Below are 21,241 nucleotides of genomic sequence, written 5' to 3' on the forward strand. Positions count from 1 at the left end.
TCATTATTTTCTTCTATTGGTGGCATTGTAGTTTTGTTTCCTTGGTGAAAGATAGTCTTAAAATGGTTTGACCAGATTTTTCTTATATCTTCAATATTTACAGTTACAGCCATCTTGTTGGTTATCATTGTTACTGCTTTTGCTGAAAATTCCTTTGTAATTTCTCTTATAGTGTCATGGAAGACTTTTAGGTTGTTTTGTTGGTATGCTTCTTGGCGTTTCTTACCTTTTTCTTCTAACCATTTTTCTTTGGCTTTTTTTAAAAGGTTATCAACTTTATTTTTTAGTGCTCTTTATTTTTCTCTATTCTTTTCATTGTTTTGTTGGTTTAAAAGTATCTTGGCCTCTCCTTTCTCTTTTTATTGTAGCTATGATTTCTTGGGTTATCCACTGTTTGTTTATTTTGGGTTTGGTACTTAGAGTGTCTTTTGCAATTGATAACACTTTATTTTCTGCTGTTCTGGAAGATGGAGGGTTTTAATTTCAAACACATCTGTGCTTGAAATTAAAAATCAACTTCTGCTTGAGCTATCTTTTAGTTTTGATAGGTTGATGTTTTCTTCTTTTCTGATGTTGTTTTTCCTGTTGGCAGTTAATATTTCGTGGTCAGTGTCGAAATCAGAGCTTCTTAATGTTCGTACATTATTTACTGATCTTTTCCATTGTTTGTTTATGATGATATTGTCCATGTAGTTCTTTATATTACCATCTGGGTATGTCCATGTATATTTATTATTAGGGCATTGATAGAACAATGTGTTTGCAATCATTAGATTCTTTGCTTTACAGAAGTGGAGTAATTGTTCTCCTTTGTCGTTAAGCTCTCTGTATCCAACATTCTCCATCACATCTTTTTTGCCTGCTGTGAACTGTCCTATTTTAGCGTTAAAATCTCCCATCACTGTCATGAGTTCTCTATTTTCGGAATTATCTATTTCCTGGTGTAGTTCACAGCAGGAAAAAAGATGTGGTGGGGAATTTTGGATACAGAGAGCTTAACGACAAAGGAGAACAATTAATTGTTTAATTGTTTGACCTTTTTCTTTTGCTTGAAGTTTGGCTGTGATTATTCTAGGAGACACTGGGTTTATTTCAATTACTGTGTGTGTAAGTTTCTTCTCAATTAATAATGCAACTCCTTCTCTGTGTATGTTATCTTTTCTTCCTGAGAAGTATAGTCTTCCTTCTGGTAAATCCATGAATCCATCTCCGCATCAACGTGTCTCTGATAAACCTAAAATACTCCATTTCAGTCTTTTTAAATTTTCCTGGACTAATTGCAATTTCCCAGGTCGGTATAATGTTATGTTGAGGTTGGCTACGTGTTTCACATCCTTGGCTGACCACATTGCTGATTTTTCACCTACTCTGTGTGGTCTTCGAGTAGTAGGTTTGTCGGCTGTCCTATACGCAGTAGCACTATTTCGGTTTGTAGACTTTCTCTGGCTCATGGAAGTTACTGGCATAATAATGTAGCCAGCTTGCCATGTCTCTGCTACATCCTTTGGTCCACAGCTCTTTATTCTTTATTCAGAGCAACCCATTTGGGTTTCCGCCATCCAGGGGACGTGTCTGGTAGGAGTGTGGTCTCCCACAAGAATGAGAAAATAACTAATATTTATTAACTTATTTGCTGATATTTCACTTATGTTATATTCAGCATCTTCAGAGCACAAAAACAGTTTGTCACAGTATGCGAAACAACAGTTGCGTATAACAGTGGGATTAGTTTAAAAAAATTGTAACAGACAACACAAGGAACTAAGGTCCTAATTAGGTGCCATCTTTGTTTTCTCTCTTTTTCTAATATAGATTTAATTAGATCTTAAAATGACTGTATATCTCAGATTTTTGGTAAATTTATACAGCCATACTTGTTGAGATTTGAAGTATGTTTTAAAGCTTCTGTTGATTCCAAAAACAATCTCTCTGACTTATGACTTCTGTGTATTACTTTTGATTTCTTCCAATTGATCCTGTGTGAAGGAGGTAACCAGGGCATGGTCTGCTAGGCCCAAATTGCTATAACGATAGTGCCGGATGTATATTTTATGTTCACCAAGGCGGATGTTAAGTTCTTCCTGTCTGACCATAGTAAGCCCAGTCACAAAAATAGAGCACTTCATAAACTCCTGGATGTAATAAAGAAGAGATTCTGTCCTTGGGTGAACAGATGAGAGTTGCCAAATTGACTTGAGGTTTAAATACGGTGCGTAGCTGATGTATATTAAGCACTCTAGATTTCTTTTCGGATGTGCCTTAAATATATGGGATGGTGATCTGTAGTCTTGCTTAGTCTTCTGTGGTAGACAGTGGGGGGATTTCTGGGGAGCATTTAGTATATTTTTTCTATCCTCTGGAGATTATAGTCATTGGCTAAGAAGGTGCGACATAAGTGAGCTCAGCAGTGAGAGCATTGTCTTTGGAACAAATCGCTCTAGCTCTGTGGGTTAGTGTTTTAGGATACCATATTATTGAGGTGGGTGATTGTTTGTGTAAATATCTTCCTGTATGTGTGGGTTTTCTATAAACTGAAAAGGATAGTGAACCATCTGGAATCTGTGTGATTAGTGTATCCAGGAATGGCAAACAGTCATTAGCTTCTTATTCCATATGAAGTGTATTTTTGGGTGTTGGCTATTTAAATGTGCTAAAAATGTATCCAATGTGTTTTGACCCTGTGACCAAATAGCAAACACATCATCAACATAGTTTAGCCAAACCATTGGTTTGAAAGTGGCTATTCATAGCTAGCTTTTCCAAGTATTCTGTGTAGAAATGGGCTAAAAGGAGAGAAAGGGAAGAGCTCATGGCGAGGTTCAGCTCTCCTGGCGAGGAGAATAGCTGCCTGTGTCCCATTTAGCGAAGTTCCGTATCTCGTACAGTCGCTTGCGGGAAAATGCGAACAAGCACACCGAATCCGTTGCATGCAAACAACAACATTTGTACGGTCATGGATTATACAGAAACACACATCACAATGTAACGAATACAAGCAGCACACAGGACGGATATAATTAAAACTACCATTACAACACAATTAGTACAAATCACATGCTTACGGTATATACAACATACGGTCGCTGGCGGGAAAATGCACTTGACCACGTGGATGGTACTTTGTGAATGACATCGTGGGTTGGACTGTGTATAGATATTGGGAAAGACCTCACATAACAGGATGTTTTAAATTTTTTTTGCTGGTCATCAAAAACTTGTCGGGGAAATAAGCCGATTCATATCAGCCAGAAGTGTGTGGATGGATTGGGGGGGGGGGGGGCATTAATGGCTTTGGGATGTTCTGAGTGAAATTTTTGAGTATATGCAGGGGATGGTTTGGACAGGACAAGAGATGTCATCCATGATGGAATCCATGGATGTCAAGTTCATATTCAGTATTATGATGAATGGAGTAAGATAAGAACAACATTTTTCCCTCATTTCACAATGCACTTAGCGAATGGAACAGTTTACATGTCGCATGTCGAATCAGAGAGTGCGTGAAGATAAAAGTTGTTGTGGAGCAAGCTTCATGAGTATGGGCAGATGAATGAAGGTATCAGCAGGATGGCGCTGACATTCCCCATTCATTTGCCCATGGTACCAATGGCACTAAAAAATTGTTGTGGGGTGAGCTTAATGAGTGTGGGCAGATGAATGGGGGTGTCAGCGGGTCAGCACTTATATACCCATTCATTTGTCCACAGCAAATTGGAAACTGATACCTTTATTTGTTTAATAAAAATTAAAAGTTTGTTCAGTGATGATACACTTTTAAATCGTTTACTTCCAACTAAATTAATTATGTTTCCATATGTATTCAAAACATGCTTTTAGATTTATTATGTTATAAAAGGCACAGTTTTTCCAAAATGTTGGTAATCCCCACATACATTTTTTAAAAAAAATTACATAGTGGTCTGTAGAATTGTTTTAAGGCATTTTACTGGTCCTTGGGCTTAGAAAGGTTGAGAAATGCTGCTATAAACCAATTAAAAAAGATAGAGTTAAAAAATAATAATAATAAATAAAAAAGAAACAAGACAAGAAACCTAACTTAAGTTTTATAAAGTAATAGCCACTCCCATTTGTGTTCAGAAATAGTAGAGTGAGTGGGGTACAGTAAAAAAAAAAATCAATAGTAAAATGCAGGCAGCAAAATTAAGATTTTGAAACACAGTTGATTTGCACAAAACTTCACCATATAAAAAATGAAGAGATTAGAAGTGAATTATGTATTTAACTTAAAAGAACAATGAATATAGAAGGAAATGAAAAGAAATTGGCTACCACAATAAGTGGATAAATACAGCCCAAAAGGAAAAAGAGAGAGATAGAAAGACTAGCTACAAGATGGAAAGACTGATGAAACTGGAACAAGTAAATGCCTAAATCTTGATGAGAAGAAGAAGAAAGTGTCATGTTGTTCCTGCAATAATGATAATGGAAATAGCAAAGCTTATTGGGTGATGGAGAGCCTCCATAGCTCAATCTATACAGACGAAGACCTTTGGTTGGTTGAAAAGACCTGAGTTCACTTCCAGTCTATGATGTGAAGAACCTTTATCTGGTCTCTTTCGACTAAAGACGCGTTAGCCTCCAGTCTCATACAGCGGTAGAGGATTTTTTAATCCTGAAACTCGGGTTTTTTGTCCCTCAGAATTGCCAAACTGGCTCCTTGAACACACAGATCTACAGCCATGGATACTTAGAACAACATATGGAAGAGATAAGGTCCTCACTAGATGTTATCACACATGTAGTTAACCATGAGTCACATCATGATAGTTAACCTATTAGATAGGAGACGACACATGAATGGGATTGGGTGATGGAGCCACCCCATTGTCTGCTTTTAGTTGAAAAAAAGGATAGCTCTATCTTCCAATAAGCTTTGCTTTTTTCCATCATTGCATTTCCATGTTTGGTTTCTGGTAGAAAATAAATAAAAATACAAGTGTGTGTGTGTGTGTGTGTGAGTGTGAGTGAGTGAGTGAATAATCAAAATAAAAAAAAAAAATTCTTAGCCTGCCCTGCCACAGATTTACAGGTGAGAGTCACATAAAAGAAAAAATAATAGTAATTAAATCTTTATTACCAGAACATAGCCACTCAGATTATGTTTCTATTCAGTATTTAAATCCCGAGACTCCTTTACATTAAATTATTACTCCTTTTTTAATATCACTGTCATAATTCATGGTGTTGTTCTTGTGGTGTGAGCCCTTAAATTTCAGGTTCTTGTTTCATCATTTACCTTTCCCTCTTTAAGGTTGCTTATCTCTTCTCTTCTGCCTCTTTCAATACGCAGCATGCCAACTATGCCTTTCAAATTTCACTTTTGAAAGGTAAAGTTGCCAATTTATCTCATTAAGTGAGAAATAAAATAGCCTAGTTGTTTTATCTTCTCTTACTCTATATATATATATATATATATATATATACAGTAAAACCACTTTTTTACACTTTCCGCAGGACTGATGGAAAAAAGTGTAAATAACAGGAAATGCAAACACCATTAAAAAAAGGCTAAAAGATTACTTACTGCTAGTATGTGAGTCTACATACTAGATTACAAAATTTAATAACTGAAAATAAATGAATTTACAATTACTTACATTTATCTATTTAAAAAAAAAATCATTAATTGTTAATTGGTTTTGCTTTTTCTGCACTCTTTTAAGTTCCACCTGCCTCTCCACAGTGTATAAGGCATTAAATGCACCATCGTCTCCTGATGCACTTGCAATATACCGCCTCAAAACAGAGATAGCTTCCATTTCTTCTTTACTAGTAAGGACGGTAGGTTCTTGATCACAGTCTTCTTCAACCACTTCTTCTTCACCAAGGTGGTTGGAAAGGATGTCTTCTACACTTGGTATGATTGATGTGATCACACCAGCATCAACGTCAACATTGTCTTGAAATGAGGAAGACTCATCCATCACATACCAATTGTTGGGCTCTGACATCTCTTCTTCTTTCTCCTGTAGTTGTTCCTCCTCTTCCACAAACGTAACTCCTGCCTTCCGGAAACAGTTGGATATGGTTTCAGGAGTAACATGCAACCATGCTTTGGCCACATAATGCATGGCATTGAGGATTGATATGATCATTTGTTTTGGGTCCATACCATTATTATGCATAAACACAGCTTTTTCAACAAGTATTTTTCTATATTTCCATTTAAATGCATGGATGATTCCCAGATCTAATGGCTGAAGCTCACTTGTACAATTAGGGGGAAAGAACACTAATCTAATGTTTCTGAGCTGCAGATCTTTAGGTGTGCAGGACATTTGTCTAGCAGTAGTAGTATTTTGCTGTGATTTTCTCCCATTTTAGCATTCAGAGCATGCATGGTGAATGTGAAGATGTGCTGGTCATCCATGCTGTGCTGTTTGCATCATACTTAGTAGGCAGATTTTTCAATTTCTTAAAACACCTAGGCTTTTTTAATTTACGAGTTACCAGTGGAGATAATTTTTCTGATCCATCAGCATTGACCATGAGCAAAACAGTTACCCTCTGCTTGCTAAGTTTTCCACCGTGACACTTCTCTACTTTAAAACACAATGTTTTTTACTTTTTAGGGGTGCTTAAGGGTCAAAGCTGTATAACTGAGAGGAGACCTCCACATAGCCTTTAAAGGATTGCGGAGAACCGACCAGGGCTTCTGACCTAATGTCCAATCCTCACCTTCTCGTGGTGCACCCTGTTGGGTATCTACTTTGATACTGAACGAACGAGGATGGGCTGGCAATTTGGGATTTAGCCGACCAAATTGTATTCTTATTGGTTAAAACAAAATAAAAAATGATGGTACAACATGACAAAATTTCATGCCGGCTGGGGCGTCGCCCGGTTAAACAAGGCCCCCGTTGTTTTCGCCAGGGAACCAGGGCGAACAGCGAAAAGTCAGCTACTGGAACAAATCTGAAAACAAACCCCAACTCAACATCACCAGAGTTAAAGATCGGTACTATCAACGTAAGAAGCCTGAATGGCAAAGAAATGGAGCTAGCTGAGGAATTAGATAAGTACCAGATTGACATAATAGGACTGAAACAAAAAAGACCAAAACTGGTGAGATCTTTCTGAGCAATAAATACAAAATGTTATATTCAGGCAATAACAATCAAGGAAAAGAAGGAGTAGCCACAGTATTCAACACAAAATATGAGGCTAATCTTCTTGATTGGCAGTCAGTCTCAAGTAGAGTAATGTGGGCAAATATGAGAATGGGGAACTGGACAATGAGACTTATTTTTGCCTATGGTCCCACAGAAGGTTCTACTAAGGTAGAAGTGGAGGAATTTTTTGAGGCTTTAGAAAAAGCAACTGACACAATGAAAAAGGAAAAGTTGGTCCTTGTTGGGGATCTAAATAGTAGAGTAGGAAATGATTGTGAGACATACAAAAATATTTTGGGAAAATTTGGAGAAAAGAGCAAAGCTAATAATAATGGCAAATATCTGTTGGATTTCTACTCAGGACATGGACTGGTTATTACTAACACCATGTTCCAACATAAAAATGTGCATAAATTCACATGGAGAAGAAGAGGCTAGGAATAAGAAAAGTCTCATTGACTATGTTATTGTTGATAGTGATGTTTTCTCCCTGGTGCAGGACACCAGAGTGTACAGAGGATTTGAAATTGGAAGTGATCACTATTTAGTCTTGAGCAGGATAAAATTGAATTTCATATTGAAAAGAATAACATGTAAGAAAGTTTTAAAGCGAATAAAAGTTGAGCAGCTCTCAGATGTAAACTGTAGACTAAAATACAGAAATATTATTGAAAAGAAAATGAAAGAGTTTGAGAACAGGAATCAAACCTTGGAGATTCAGTGGCAAACTCTGAAGGAAACATTGATTGATTCTGCCATAGAGGCATGTGGTGAGGTTGTGTGCAAAGATAAAAAAATCAGAACTCCCTGGTGGACACAGGAAGTTAAAGAGGCAGTGAAGGAAAAGAAGAAAGCATATCAAAAGTTCCTGGCAAATAAGTCAGCTTTTACTCTTACAGAATACAGAGACAAATGTAAGAAAGCTAAACAGTGTGTAAAACTAGCTAAACAAAAGTCATGGTAGGACTTTGGCAAGAATATAGAAAATAAATATCAAGAAGGTGGCAAAATATTCTGGAGGTTGTTGAAGAAGCTTAGGAATGGAGGAAAGAGTGCTGTAAAAGGAATTAGAGATGATAAAGGTGAAATGAAAACAGGAGAAAAAGATATCCTTGAAGTATGGAGTAATTACTTTGAAAAACTGCTAAATGAAACAAGCAGTGATGACAGCACAGTGATAAAAAAACACTGACCAGGCATGCAGTCAGGAATACATATCCATACTTGAAGTAGAAAAAGCCATCAAAGGCTTGAAATGTGGAAAGGCAGCAGGAGTAGATGATATTGGACCAGAAATGCTGAAGTATGGTGGTATAAGAGTCTTACAGTGGCTGCACTGCATAGTTCAGAAGGCCTGGACAGAGGGACGAATTCCCGATGATTGGAGTAGAGCTCTCATAGTACCCATATATAAAAAGGGAAATAAAACTGAATGTGAGAATTACAGAGGTATTTCCCTACTGAGTGTTCCTGGCAAGATCTATGGAAGTATACTTGAGAAACGGTTGAGAAGAATTGTGGAAGAAAAGCTTGGTGAAGAACAAGCTGGATTCAGGCCAAATAGAGGCTGTCAGGATCAGATCTTCACTTTACGACAAATAGTCGAGAAAGCATGGGAATATAACAAAGATCTGTATTTAAGTTTTGTCGATTTGGAAAAGGCATATGACAAGGTGTCAAGAGAGAAGCTATTCAATACGCTGCAGTTATATGGTGTCAATGGGGCATTATATCAAGCAATACTTAGTCTTTATTTGAGTTGTGAGTCAGCAGTTAGAATTGAAGGAAGTACAGGAAGATGGTTTAATGTTAAATCTGGTGTGAGACAAGGATGTACATTATCCCCTCTGTTATTCATTATCTATATGGATCACATTATGAAGGAATGTGGTATTAAACCTGATATCAAAATTGGAGATGTTAATGTCAGCTCTTTGCTTTATGCGGATGATGTTATACTTCTAAATAAATCCGCTACAAGTCTGCAAGATTCTCTGACTAAATTGAATAGCTGTTGTAATAGATATGGTAGGAAGGTCAGCAATAAAAAGACAAAGACAATGAAAATAGGCAGAATCATTGAAAATGTCAACTGTGTTGTGAATGGAGAACCTGTGGAACAAGTAAAACATTTCAGCTACTTAGGCACGATTTTTAAATATGATGGTAAATTAAATATAGAAATAGACAACAGAATCAGCAAAGCTGGTATCGTGGGAAGTCAATTGAATAAATTCATGTGGAATAAGAAAGAAATTAGTCGGAACACTAAATTAGCTGTATACAAGACTGTGTTCAAACCAATTTTAACTTATGGATCTGAGAGCTGGGTCAGAAGTAAAACACTTGACCAAAGACTAGAGACCACAGATATGAGAGTCCTGAGAAAGATTAGAGGCGTGAACAGATGGCATCAATGGCAATATCATATTAAAAATGAGGATATTAGGAAAGAACTTGACATTGTCAGCATCCAGGAATGCGTTAGCAGAGCTAATCTCAGATGGTATGGTCACTTAAATAGAATGGGAGAGGAAAGATTAGCGAAACAAGTGTTCTCTGCCAGGTTGGCAGGAAAACGACCCAGAGGAAGACCAAGATATAGGTGGATTGATACGGTACAAAGTGCCTTAGACGATAGAAATATAAGATCTGATAATGTTGGAGTCTTGACAAGTAACAGACTGATTTGGAGGAAAATTGTAGATAGGAAGTTAGTAATGATGTAATTTTTTCATGTAGTACTGTCATATCCTGTGCACCCCTTGAGGGTACATGGCAGGAATTTGATGATGATGATGATGATGATGTTTTTTACTTGGCAGAATGTTATAAAAGAGCCCAGTTTCATCAACATTGAAAATATTTTTTGGTTCGTAATCCTGAATAATAGTCTTTAGTTCATGTTTCCACTAGTTTACAGTTTTCCCTGCAACACTTACTTTCTCCACACACTTGACTATACACAATATTGTGACGAGTCCTACTGAAACGATCAATCCATCCATTTGACGCAGTAAAACCATTAATCCCCAACCTTGCAGCAAATTCAAGGGCTTTCGCTCGGAGTATAGTACCATCGACTGGAATACCCGACGCTCTCGTAGAAACAAACCACTCCACCACAAGTTTATCCAATTCATCATATGTCGATGTCCGGATATATTTTCGTTTTTTTGACATAGTGCCAGATTGCTTGGCATTGAGTTCAATGCTTGAACTGTTTTTTACTATCATGTTTTCAAAGTTTCAAAGATCTTTTGCTAAATGTACATGTGTTCCGGCATGCCAATCTACACATTGCAGAATTGCCATCTTCTACCGAAATACATTTTCTGTCTTTTTTCTCCATGTTACTAAAATGGATCATCCACCACATCAACTTGAAAGCAACTATCACACTCTAAATTACGTAGCAGAAATTCTGCAATATCAATTCGTACTATGATTGAAAAATCACGATATCGCTCATCACTACATCACTGCTGCAAACGTGCAACTCACGGTGATGGCAGAAATGAAACTACAGCCGAAATCAACGCCATCTGGGAACAGAAATGCGCAGATTTCCGCAGAAATCGATTCGAAAATCAGGATTGCCACCCGAGAAAAAAATTCAAATCATGGGAAATAATGTCAACGTCAAGTTGTTAATGACGGGAAATCAATATGTTGTAAGAATAGGCCTTAAGACGGGACCAACGGAAAATGACGTAAATTGCGGGAACGTAAAAACGGGGTTTTACTGTATGTGTGTATATATATATATATATATATATATATATATATATGTGTGTGTGTGTGTGTGTGTGTGTGTTAAAGATACCAAGCTATTTTAAACCTGGTTATATATATATATATGTTAAAGATACCAAGCTATTTTAAACCTGGTTATATATATATATATATAAAAAAAACCCTGAAAACTTTCATTGTTGTATTTTGATTATTTTCAATTATATATGCATTTGGTGTTACAGATATATTGTGAATTGTACATATTTGTTTTTATAGATGACGATGTGCAGTTTTCAAGCTGTGAGCTTCATGCTGGACAGTACCATTTAATCGGCATAGACCTTCGAAATGCCAGCGAATTAGACAAGCTTTTGGCAGGTGGCTTATTGGATCCTACAGTCCCAACGGTGTTTTTGGCTGAATGTGTTTTGGTGTATATTGATATACAGCAGTCTACTGCCTTCCTCAGGTGGATTGCTGGGCATTTCAGGAATGCACTATTTATTAATTATGAACAGGTAAATTCTGACTCTAGGATGTACTCTTATATAATGGCCTTAAAAAATTTGCTTCTGTGCTTATTAACTATGGATAAAGTGAATACATCCTCTTACACCTTTTATTTCCTAAAGGGAGTAGGCATCTAACTAACTTTTTAAAGACAGATGGGCTGCCGGTCTTCAGTCTTCATTTGATAGTGTGCAGGCTATAAGTTTCATGTAATGATATTTATTAAGATTTAAGTGTTTTTTGAAACCTGCTGATTCCAAAAAAATAAAAACAAACAAACAAAAAAAAAACTTTCAAGTTTGTATTCTCTTTAGCGAAGCAGTAGTTTTTTTTTTTTTTTTTGTTAGATTCTTTTTTGGATTCACTTGTCAAGAAATTATGTTCTTGTTTAATTTTTTATCCAAGTGTAAGCAAACAAAGTAGTTTGTTTGCTTATGAATAAACTAATTTGTTTTCTTATATTTGGATAAAGGATTAAACAAGGATTTAATTTCTTTACGAGCTTAATTTAATTTTTAACTGAAAAGCTTTCTACAACTATAAAATTTGGAAAACTTTACTCTACTGTCTTCATAGGTGTAACTTCAGCTTATGAACACCATATGGAAGAAAGGTTTACTGTATAAAGCAGATAAAATAATCAACTGACAAAAACACTAAAATTACTAGAACAAATGCTCTCCAATAGGAAAATAAAGGTTCATATGAATTCAGAAAAAAGCAGAACATTTATCCTACAGGATGCATTGCCACAAGGATCTGTTTTTGCTCCAGATTTATTCAACCTGTACACAAGCAATACTCCTCTAATTGCTAGTTAAGAGTATCTATGCTGATGATACAGCTATTGCCTCCCTAAATTGTACTTTCTGCGGTCTTGAGGAAACTCTGAGCTCACTGCAAAATTACTTTGAACACTAGGGACAATTTCCTAATCTCAGCAAAACTGTTTTTTTTTTCTTTTTTCCACCTAAATAACCACAATGCTCATAGAAAAAAAAGTAAACTTCTGTAACAGGACTCTAATCCATGAAAGGTAACCCTTGTTAGTGTTACACTTGGCCATAGTCTAACATACCAAAAACATATGGAAAAAACTAAGTTGAAGATATCTGCCAGGTATCATAAACAAGCTGACAGGCACAACTTGGCATTGTAATGCCTCAACTCTTAGAACAACAGCCCTGGCTCTAGTCTTCCCTGTTATAGAGTATGGTTTGCCAGTTTGGAGCTGACATCACCATACAACTCTCATGGACACAGCTTAGCATAACAATGAGAACAATCTCTGGTGGCACCTTACAATCTACTCCTCTCTCATGGTTACCTGTTCTTTCCCACATCACTCATCCATGCTTCAGAAAAGAAGAAACTGTCATTAAAGAAAATCAGAAATAACACATATCTTCATATTCATTAAGATATCTCTTCACCTTCAGTGTGCCACCTTGCCTCCAGATCTCCCATATAGCTTGTGGAATTACCACTTGATTGTCCTCAGGACTGGTGGAGAAGACTCTGGAATGAACTACAAACAAGACCTGATCCTAGATCGAACTATCAAACTGCCAGGATTTAATCTACCTCAACACCTCTGTAGTCAGCTAAACAGATTTAGGATTGGACAAGCCTCTGTGCTCACTTATTATATCTGTGGGGAATTTTGCAGTCGTCATTTTGTATATGTGGTGCTGTGCAGACTATCATTCAATGACAACTGCTCCAGGAAAGGAGACCAGACAGTGCCATCAACTAGTTAACTGAACTGTCAGTCTGTATATAGTTTTGCTCAATAATGTCTTGTATTTTCCATATGCTAAATAAATAATAATAATAAACCACAGCAGATACAAAATTGAAAGACTTTTTGGAATCAGTAGTATATTTAAAAAACAACCAAGTCTTAATCCATATTGTTGTGTGACACTTCCAAGATTTTAGGAATAGTAATTTTTAGACCTCCTGCTCAACAACCAAGACTAGCACCAATGCCCATAGAGGGTGATGACTTTAGACTTCTAGTCTAACATCTTCCACTTATTGTTTGTGTTATTACAATTCTTATATTGTATTTTAGATGATATCTCTGTGACTGAGACAAAATATTAGAACTATTTTATGTGTACTAAAATAAAGAGCCAAAAGGCTTCAGTTCGATGATGCAAAAATTATAAAAATCAAGCGGATATTAGATCCAGCATTATTTCAAAACCAAATGTAGAAACTATGAAAGTTTCATAAAAATAAGTTGACTAGAGAGCTTACAGGAATACGCCCACTGGCATTTACGAATTGCCCTAGTGCAGACCACTTTAGAAAACATGCACGCTGCCCAGGCATCCATATATTCGCTTTCTAATTTTTTTCCATTTTTTTAAGGTTTCACTGGCCTGACACCTGTTTCAAACTGGTTGGTTCTCATCAGAGACCAGGCAGAAACCTTAAGAGAGCAAAAACTCTCTTTCAATATTAAGGAACTCGAAACGTCGGGGAGGTATATTTTTCGTAAGCGATCTCTCAGTCAGTGCGTAAAAGTATTTACTAAAATAAAGAGCCAAAAGGCTTCAGTTCAGCAATGCAAAAATTATAAAAATCAAGTGGATATTAGATCCAGCATTATTTCAAAGCTGGATTTTGAATGATCAATTGTTTATATTCTTCCTTGTAAAAAACTGCTTTTTGTCAAGCCATTGATGATAGTTTATTTTCACACTGAAATATCTGGCAGTATATTAAATATACTTTTCTTGTCGATAATTCGTGTTGTTAGAAAGTTAATAGAAGATTATTAATAGAAGAATATTAATAGAAGATTCCAAAAAGGAATCATAGAACTGTCAGCTTTTAAACTGGAGGAGTTGAGACTGTCAACAGGTTTTTAGTAAATAAAAGAAGGTATTGCAGTCGATGTTCAAGGAAACTCTGATTGGAAAGTTTCATCACTCTTAAGGACGTCGGATCGATTTGTTATTTCTACTGGAAAAGGCAACGGAATTATCTCAACTTAGATATGTTATTTATGAAGCAGTAGAAGAAACTTTTTTTCTCTGGTACAGTAAATTGTGAGTTAAATAGAACTGTAAGAGTATTTATACTTCGGTGAGACAGGAGGAATAATATTGTGTTCTATATATAAGGGAGAAAAAAATAGGATCTTATGGAAAAGAAGAAGAAAATTTTATATTTTTGGAAAAAGCCCTAACAAGAAACTGACTATGAACATTTTGTTATTGTGTAAACAAGGTGTTTAGTCTGATATAGTTCGCCCACAGTTTGTAGAACTGTGCTTGGCGACTTGCCAAGAATAGTAGATTCATGCTGAAGGGGAGAAAGAAATGAAGGACGTACTAATTGGTCTCCAACATGCAAAATCACGTGCTTTATAGGCGAAATTTTCCAACTGTTACACAAGCAGCATAGTTAACTGCAATGATCATAAAAGAGAAGTTAATTTTCCGACGTGTAATAATAAACAACTCGTCCCACAATACGGACTGATTACCCTATTATCGGAATGGATTCTCTTCCTGTTGACATGGGCAGAAGTGTCGAAGGTTCTCGAATCTGTGGGCATATTATAAACGTCATTAACTATGTTAAACAATCCGGTAACAGAATGGGTGATTTTAATATTTTCGGATAAGAAAACCTCTAAAGTGTAGATTTATTTTAGAAGGCCTTGGATCCAGTATTTTGTAGTTATGTAATTTTATTTAAGGTGTATATATTGTTTTAGTTTTATTCATCATCATCAAATTCCTGCCATGTACCCTCAAGGGGTGTACAGGATATGACAGTACTACATGAAAAAATTACATCATTACTAACTTCCTATCTACAATTTTCCTCCAAATCAGTCTGTTACTTGTCAAGACTCCAACATTATCAGATCTTACATTTCTATCGTCTAAGGCACTTTGTACCGTATCAATCCACCTATATCTTGGTCTTCCTCTGGGTCGTTTTCCTGCCAACCTGGCAGAGAACACTTGTTTTGCTAATCTTTCCTCTCCCATTCTATTTAAGTGACCATACCACCTGAGATTAGCTCTGCTAACGCATTCCTGGATGCTGACAATGTCAAGTTCTTTCCTAATATCCTCATTTTTAATATGATATTGCCATTGATGCCATCTGTTCACGCCTCTAATCTTTCTCAGGACTCTCATATCTGCGGTCTCTAGTCTTTGGTCAAGTGTTTTACTTCTGACCCAGCTCTCAGATCCATAAGTTAAAATTGGTTTGAACACTGTCTTGTATACAGCTAATTTAGTGTTCCAACTAATTTCTCTCTTATTCCATATGAATTTATTCAATTGACTTCCTACCATACCAGCTTTGCTGATTCTGTTGTCTATTTCTATATTTAATTTACCATCTTCAGTAAAAATCGTGCCCAAGTAGCTGAAATGTTTTACTTGTTCCACAGGTTCTCCATTCACAACACAGTTGACATTTTCAATGATTCTGCCTATTTTCATTGTCTTTTTATTGCTGACCTTCATACCATATCTATTACAACAGCTATTCAATTTAGTCGGAGAATCTTGCAGACTTGTAGCGGATTTATTTAGAAGTATAACATCATCCGCATAAAGCAAAGAGCTGACATTAACATCTCCAATTTTGATATTAGGTTTAATACCACTTTCTTTCATAATGTGATCCATATAGATAATGAATAACAGAGGGGATAATGTACATCCTTGTCTCACACCAGATTTAACATTAAACCATCTTCCTGTACTTCCTTCAATTCTAACTGCTGACTTACAACTCAAATAAAGACTAAGTATTGTTTGATATAATGCCCCATTGACACCATATAACTGCAGTCTATTGAATAGCTTCTCTCTTGGCACCTTGTCATATGCCTTTTCTAAATCGACAAAACTTAAATACAAGATCTTTGTTATATTCCCATGCTTTCTCGACTAATTGTCGTAAAGTGAAGATCTGATCCTGACAGCCTCTATTTGGCGTGAATCCAGCTTGTTCTTCACCAAGGTTTTCTTCCACAATTCTTCTCAACCGTTTCTCAGGTATACTTGCATAGATCTTGCCAGGAACACTCAGTAGGGAAATACCTCTGTAATTCTCACATTCAGTTTTATTTCCCTTTTTATATATGGGTACTATGAGAGCTCTACTCCAATCATCGGGAATTCTTCCCTCTGTCCAGGCCTTCTGAACTATGCAGTGCAGCCACTGTAAGACTTTTATACCACCATACTTCAGCATTTCTGGTCCAATATCATCTACTCCTGCTGCCTTTCCACATTTCAAGCCTTTGATGGCTTTTTCTACTTCAAGTATGGATATGTATTCCTGACTGCATGCCTGGTCAGTGTTTTTTATCACTGTGCTGTCATCACTGCTTGTTTCATTTAGCAGTTTTTCAAAGTAATTACTCCATACTTCAAGGATATCTTTTTCTCCTGTTTTCATGTCACCTTTATCATCTCTAATTCCTTTTAAAGCACTCTTTCCTCCATTCTTAAGCTTCTTCAACAACCTCCAGAATATTTTGCCACCTTCTTGATATTTATTTTCTATATTCTTGCCAAAGTCCTCCCATGACTTTTGTTTAGCTAGTTTAGCTTTCTTACATTTGTCTCTGTATTCTGTAAGAGTAAAAGCTGACTTATTTGCCAGGAACTTTTGATATGCTTTCTTCTTTTCCTTCACTGCCTCTTTAACTTCCTGTGTCCACCAGGGAGTTCTGATTTTTTTATCCTTGCACACAACCTCACCACATGCCTCTCTGGCAGAATCAATCAATGTTTTCTTCAGAGTTTGCCACTGAATCTCCAAGGTGTTTGATTCCTGTTCTCAAACTCTTTCATTTTCTTTTCAATAATCTTTGTGTATTTTAGTCTACAGTTCACATCTGAGAGCTGCTCAACTTTTATTCGCTTTAAAACTTTCTTACATGTTATTCTTTTCAATATGAAATTCAGTTTTATCCTGCTCAAGACTAAATAGTGATCACTTCCAATTTCAAATCCTCTGTACACTCTGGTGTCCTGCACCAGGGAGAAAACATCACTATCAACAATAACATAGTCAATGAGACTTTTCTTATTCCTAGCCTCTTCTCTCCATGTGAATTTGTGCACATTTTTATGTTGGAACATGGTGTTAGTAATAACCAGTCCATGTCCTGAGCAGAAATCCAACAGATATTTGCCATTATTATTAGCTTTGCTCTTTTCTCCAAATTTTCCCAAAATATTTTTGTATGTCTCACAATGATTTCCTACTCTGCTATTGAGATCCCCAACAAGGACCAACTTTTCCTTCTTCATTGTGTCAGTTGGTTTTTTTAAAGCGTCAAAAAATTCCTCCACTTCTACCTTAGTAGAACACTTCTGTGGGACCATAGGCACAAATAAGTCTCATTGTCCAGTTCCCCATTCTCATATTTGCCCACATTACTCTACTTGAGACTGACTGCCATTCAAGAAGATTAGCCTCGTATTTTGTGTTGAATACTATGGCTACTCCTTCTTTTTCTTGATTGTCATTGCCTGAGTATAACATTTTGTATTTATTGCTCAGAAAGATCTCACCAGTTTTGGTCTTTTTTGTTTCCGTCACCCCTATTATGTCAATCTGGTATTTATCTAATTCCTCAGTTAGCTCCATTTCCTTGCCATTCAGGCTTCTTACGTTGATAGTACCGATCTTTAACTCTGGTGATGTTGAGTTGGGGTTTATTTTCAGATTTAGTTTTATTTAAAGTGTATATTTTTTGTATTTGGTCTTGAGTCAGTGATTTTCTGGATTCCAAAAAAAACAGTTAAATTATTGCACCAATCGGAATTGAACCTTTGTGTAAATACTAAACACTCTTGTTATAAAAACAATCTTTATTATGACAATCTCAAAATACTATCTTTTCCAACCTTTCCCAGACTTTTCCATTGAATCCAATCAAAAGGCCTTTTTCCAAATCAAGAAATGCCAAAAATAGTTTTTTTTTTTTTTTTTTTTTTTTCAAAATCCCAGTCTTTCCAGCATTTCTATTATTATAGCAAAAATCAAATTACCCTTTTTTTTAAATGAATCTGCCTTTCTTTTAGACCTTCCTTTATCACTTATTCTTGTTTCTATTATCCTTTCATAAATCTATGGCTTTCATCTTTATTTAATACATTTCTACAATAATGTTGCTACATCATCCTCATCTCTCTTCCAGTAGTCACAAAATTTCCATATCCATTTATTATAAAACCTAATTCCTCTTCACTCCTTCTTCATTAGTCCATAAAACATTCTTGCACACTATTAATGTTTATAAACTCTTCTTCCAACTTACATTCAACCCAGCTTTTTAACTTTCCTCTTTAATTATTTTTGTTTCCAAGTTTCATTATCCGATTATAAGCAGTTTTATCATTATTTGATCTAGTCTTTATGAACTTCCAAAAGATTTATTTTTTGACTTGATTGCTCTCTCATCACACCTGCATTTCAAGAAAATGAAGAAGAAAAGTTATTAAATTTTTGCATCAGAAGTGATCTCAAAATTTAAAATAGCTGGTTTGAGAAAAGACAGAGCCACAGAATTGCAAAGTTTATTTGAGTTGGTAAGCAAAAATAAATAATTGATTATTTTATCCATTGGCGACTTGTGGCTTGAAATCATGGAGATGCTGCAATTTTCAAAATATACATACACACTGTAAGTACAGTGTATATGTGTTTGGATAAAATATCAAAATTATGGTAAAAATTTTGAAAAAAATTAAACATGAAAAAATATTGTTTATTATCGATAAAATTATACAGTTTGGTATAATTCAAAATTACTTAAAAATAAAATCCATTCTTCTTGTTTTGTTTCAAGCGAAAAGGTCAATAACTTTTTCCTTGATGTTTGTGTGACTGTAGAAGAATTTGTAGTTCACCTACAGTCATTACTGTCACAGAACTTATTTCTTGAGATTGCATTTCTGAGGTCATAATTGTCAATTACCCCAATAATGTTGTAAAATAAAAACTATAACAAATGTTATGTCATTAATTAAGTAAACATGATAAGCACTACAAACACTCTACTACTGGTGCGATGAACAGTGTGCATTACGTTAATAGCTTGCATCTCACTATGATGTGCATATGCTTGTGTGCGTAGCAATATGACACTGTGGTAGACACAGTGCTACTAGTGCCCTTAGCTCTCCTAAGTGCTACAAGATGGATTTTTATTATTTTTTATACAAAATAAGAGAATTGTATAGGATTGTTGATGATAAAATTAAATATTACAAGCAAATGTTAATAAATATATTTATATATCGATAAAAATTGGGGTGCTGCAATTCCACAGTACCTATGCACAAGCTGCCCCTAATTTTATCCTTGATAAAGAATGAAATATGATAATCAGAGACATCCTACTTTTGCCTTCTGTTGCTTTAGATAGAGATATCATCGGCTTCTTTATAGCTGCCTTTAAGTTGTATATGGAAAACAAATGTGTAAGAAATAAGAGGTAGAAAGCTGAAGCTATGGATGTTAGAAAAAGCGAAGTAACTCAAGAATCTGAGTCTTGGATCAGATGCAAGGCCCATGTGTTATCTGTAATTAACTCATGGCCTTAGATCTGATCGAGCATTCAAATTCTTGCTGTGATATCCTTGACTACCCCACTCCATTCTTTATCAAGGATGAAATAATCAATTCTTGATTTTTGTTCACCATCCCAATTATACTTTGTAATTCTGTGGCTTTGTCTTTTCTCAAACCAGCTATTGACAATTTTGAGATAATTTTCTGAACCAAAACCAAATGGGCTAATAATTTCCTGTGATATCTACTCCCTTGCATGGGACCATATATTCCATAACGAATAGCATAATAGAATGTCCATGGCATTTTGTAACAGTCAACTCCTCTCCTATTAATGAAGTACTGAATCATATTAAAGAGTGTATAATATAAGCCTCTGCACCCAGTGTCCAAAACATCAAGTCAGTTTCTGCCTTTCCCCAAACCATGGTAGAATTCAGAAAACACAGCAGGCAAAAGAAAGCACAAAACAAAGCTTGAGATATCTTCTACAGATATCCCACTGCACCAAACTAAAATTGCCTTTCAGACATGCTTCATGTCTGTGCATAATACATTTGCCAAGAGCCAAAAGTACTCATGGATCCAATTCACATCTTTTATTACCAGCTCAACAAACACAAGGGACAGAGATCAGGAACATAATCCAAAAAATGAAGGGCAGATATTCCACTTACTCTGAAAACATCCATTGAAGATACTTTCCTAAAGCACTTAATATTGGTTTTCTTTGAAATGGAAAATTCATATGATGAGACTGAGATGTTTGGCATGCTGTGAAAAACCTACACAACTTTTCTTTTAGAGAGCAAGCCCTTTCTTTATTAAAAATGCTAACCAAATTTTCCAAGTTGGTGTGGGATCATCATCATTTATCTAATAGATAAACTTAGATGTTGGACTTTCTTCATAACCTATTTTAACAGTATTTACAGCACCATAGAAAATAAATTATAAAACTGTTTTTATTTAAGTTAAGAGATATTACATCCCATATTGTTTCATAGCCGAATAAGAAACTCAACGAGTTTTATGCCAAATATAGTAAATATATAAAGTTCGGCGAGTCAAAGCATAAGCAAATACCTGGATAGTGTTACAACTGACCCTAAAGGGAGTACAACACTGAGGCAACTCATGGTAAGAGTGGAGCAAGCTCCGATCACTATTCTTGATATTTCCCCATAATGTGAAACCCAGCTCCTAGGAGCTGTATTACTGTTCTACATTAGGAGTGAGAGAAGGTCACTACCCAGACTGGTTTCAACCTTTATTGAGGTCTC

At 35.7% G+C, this 21,241-nt stretch overlaps 1 protein-coding gene across 1 annotated transcript in view; it reads left to right on the forward strand.

Moving 5' to 3' along the window:
- LOC150093526 (leucine carboxyl methyltransferase 1-like) overlaps window positions 1-21,241 on the forward strand; it is a 205,116-nt gene that overhangs the window by 91,305 nt on the left and 92,570 nt on the right. The window contains exon 3 of the mRNA XM_090413476.1: window positions 11,148-11,389. Within this exon, the coding sequence (XP_090269602.1) occupies window positions 11,148-11,389 (242 nt within the window). The remainder of the gene's footprint in view (window positions 1-11,147; window positions 11,390-21,241) is intronic.

This window comes from Typopeltis vanoorti, chromosome 24 (genome assembly GCF_054136105.1).
Source record: "Typopeltis vanoorti isolate ZY-2024b chromosome 24, IOZ_Tvanoo_1.0, whole genome shotgun sequence".
NCBI classification, from domain to species: domain Eukaryota; kingdom Metazoa; phylum Arthropoda; class Arachnida; order Uropygi; family Thelyphonidae; genus Typopeltis; species Typopeltis vanoorti.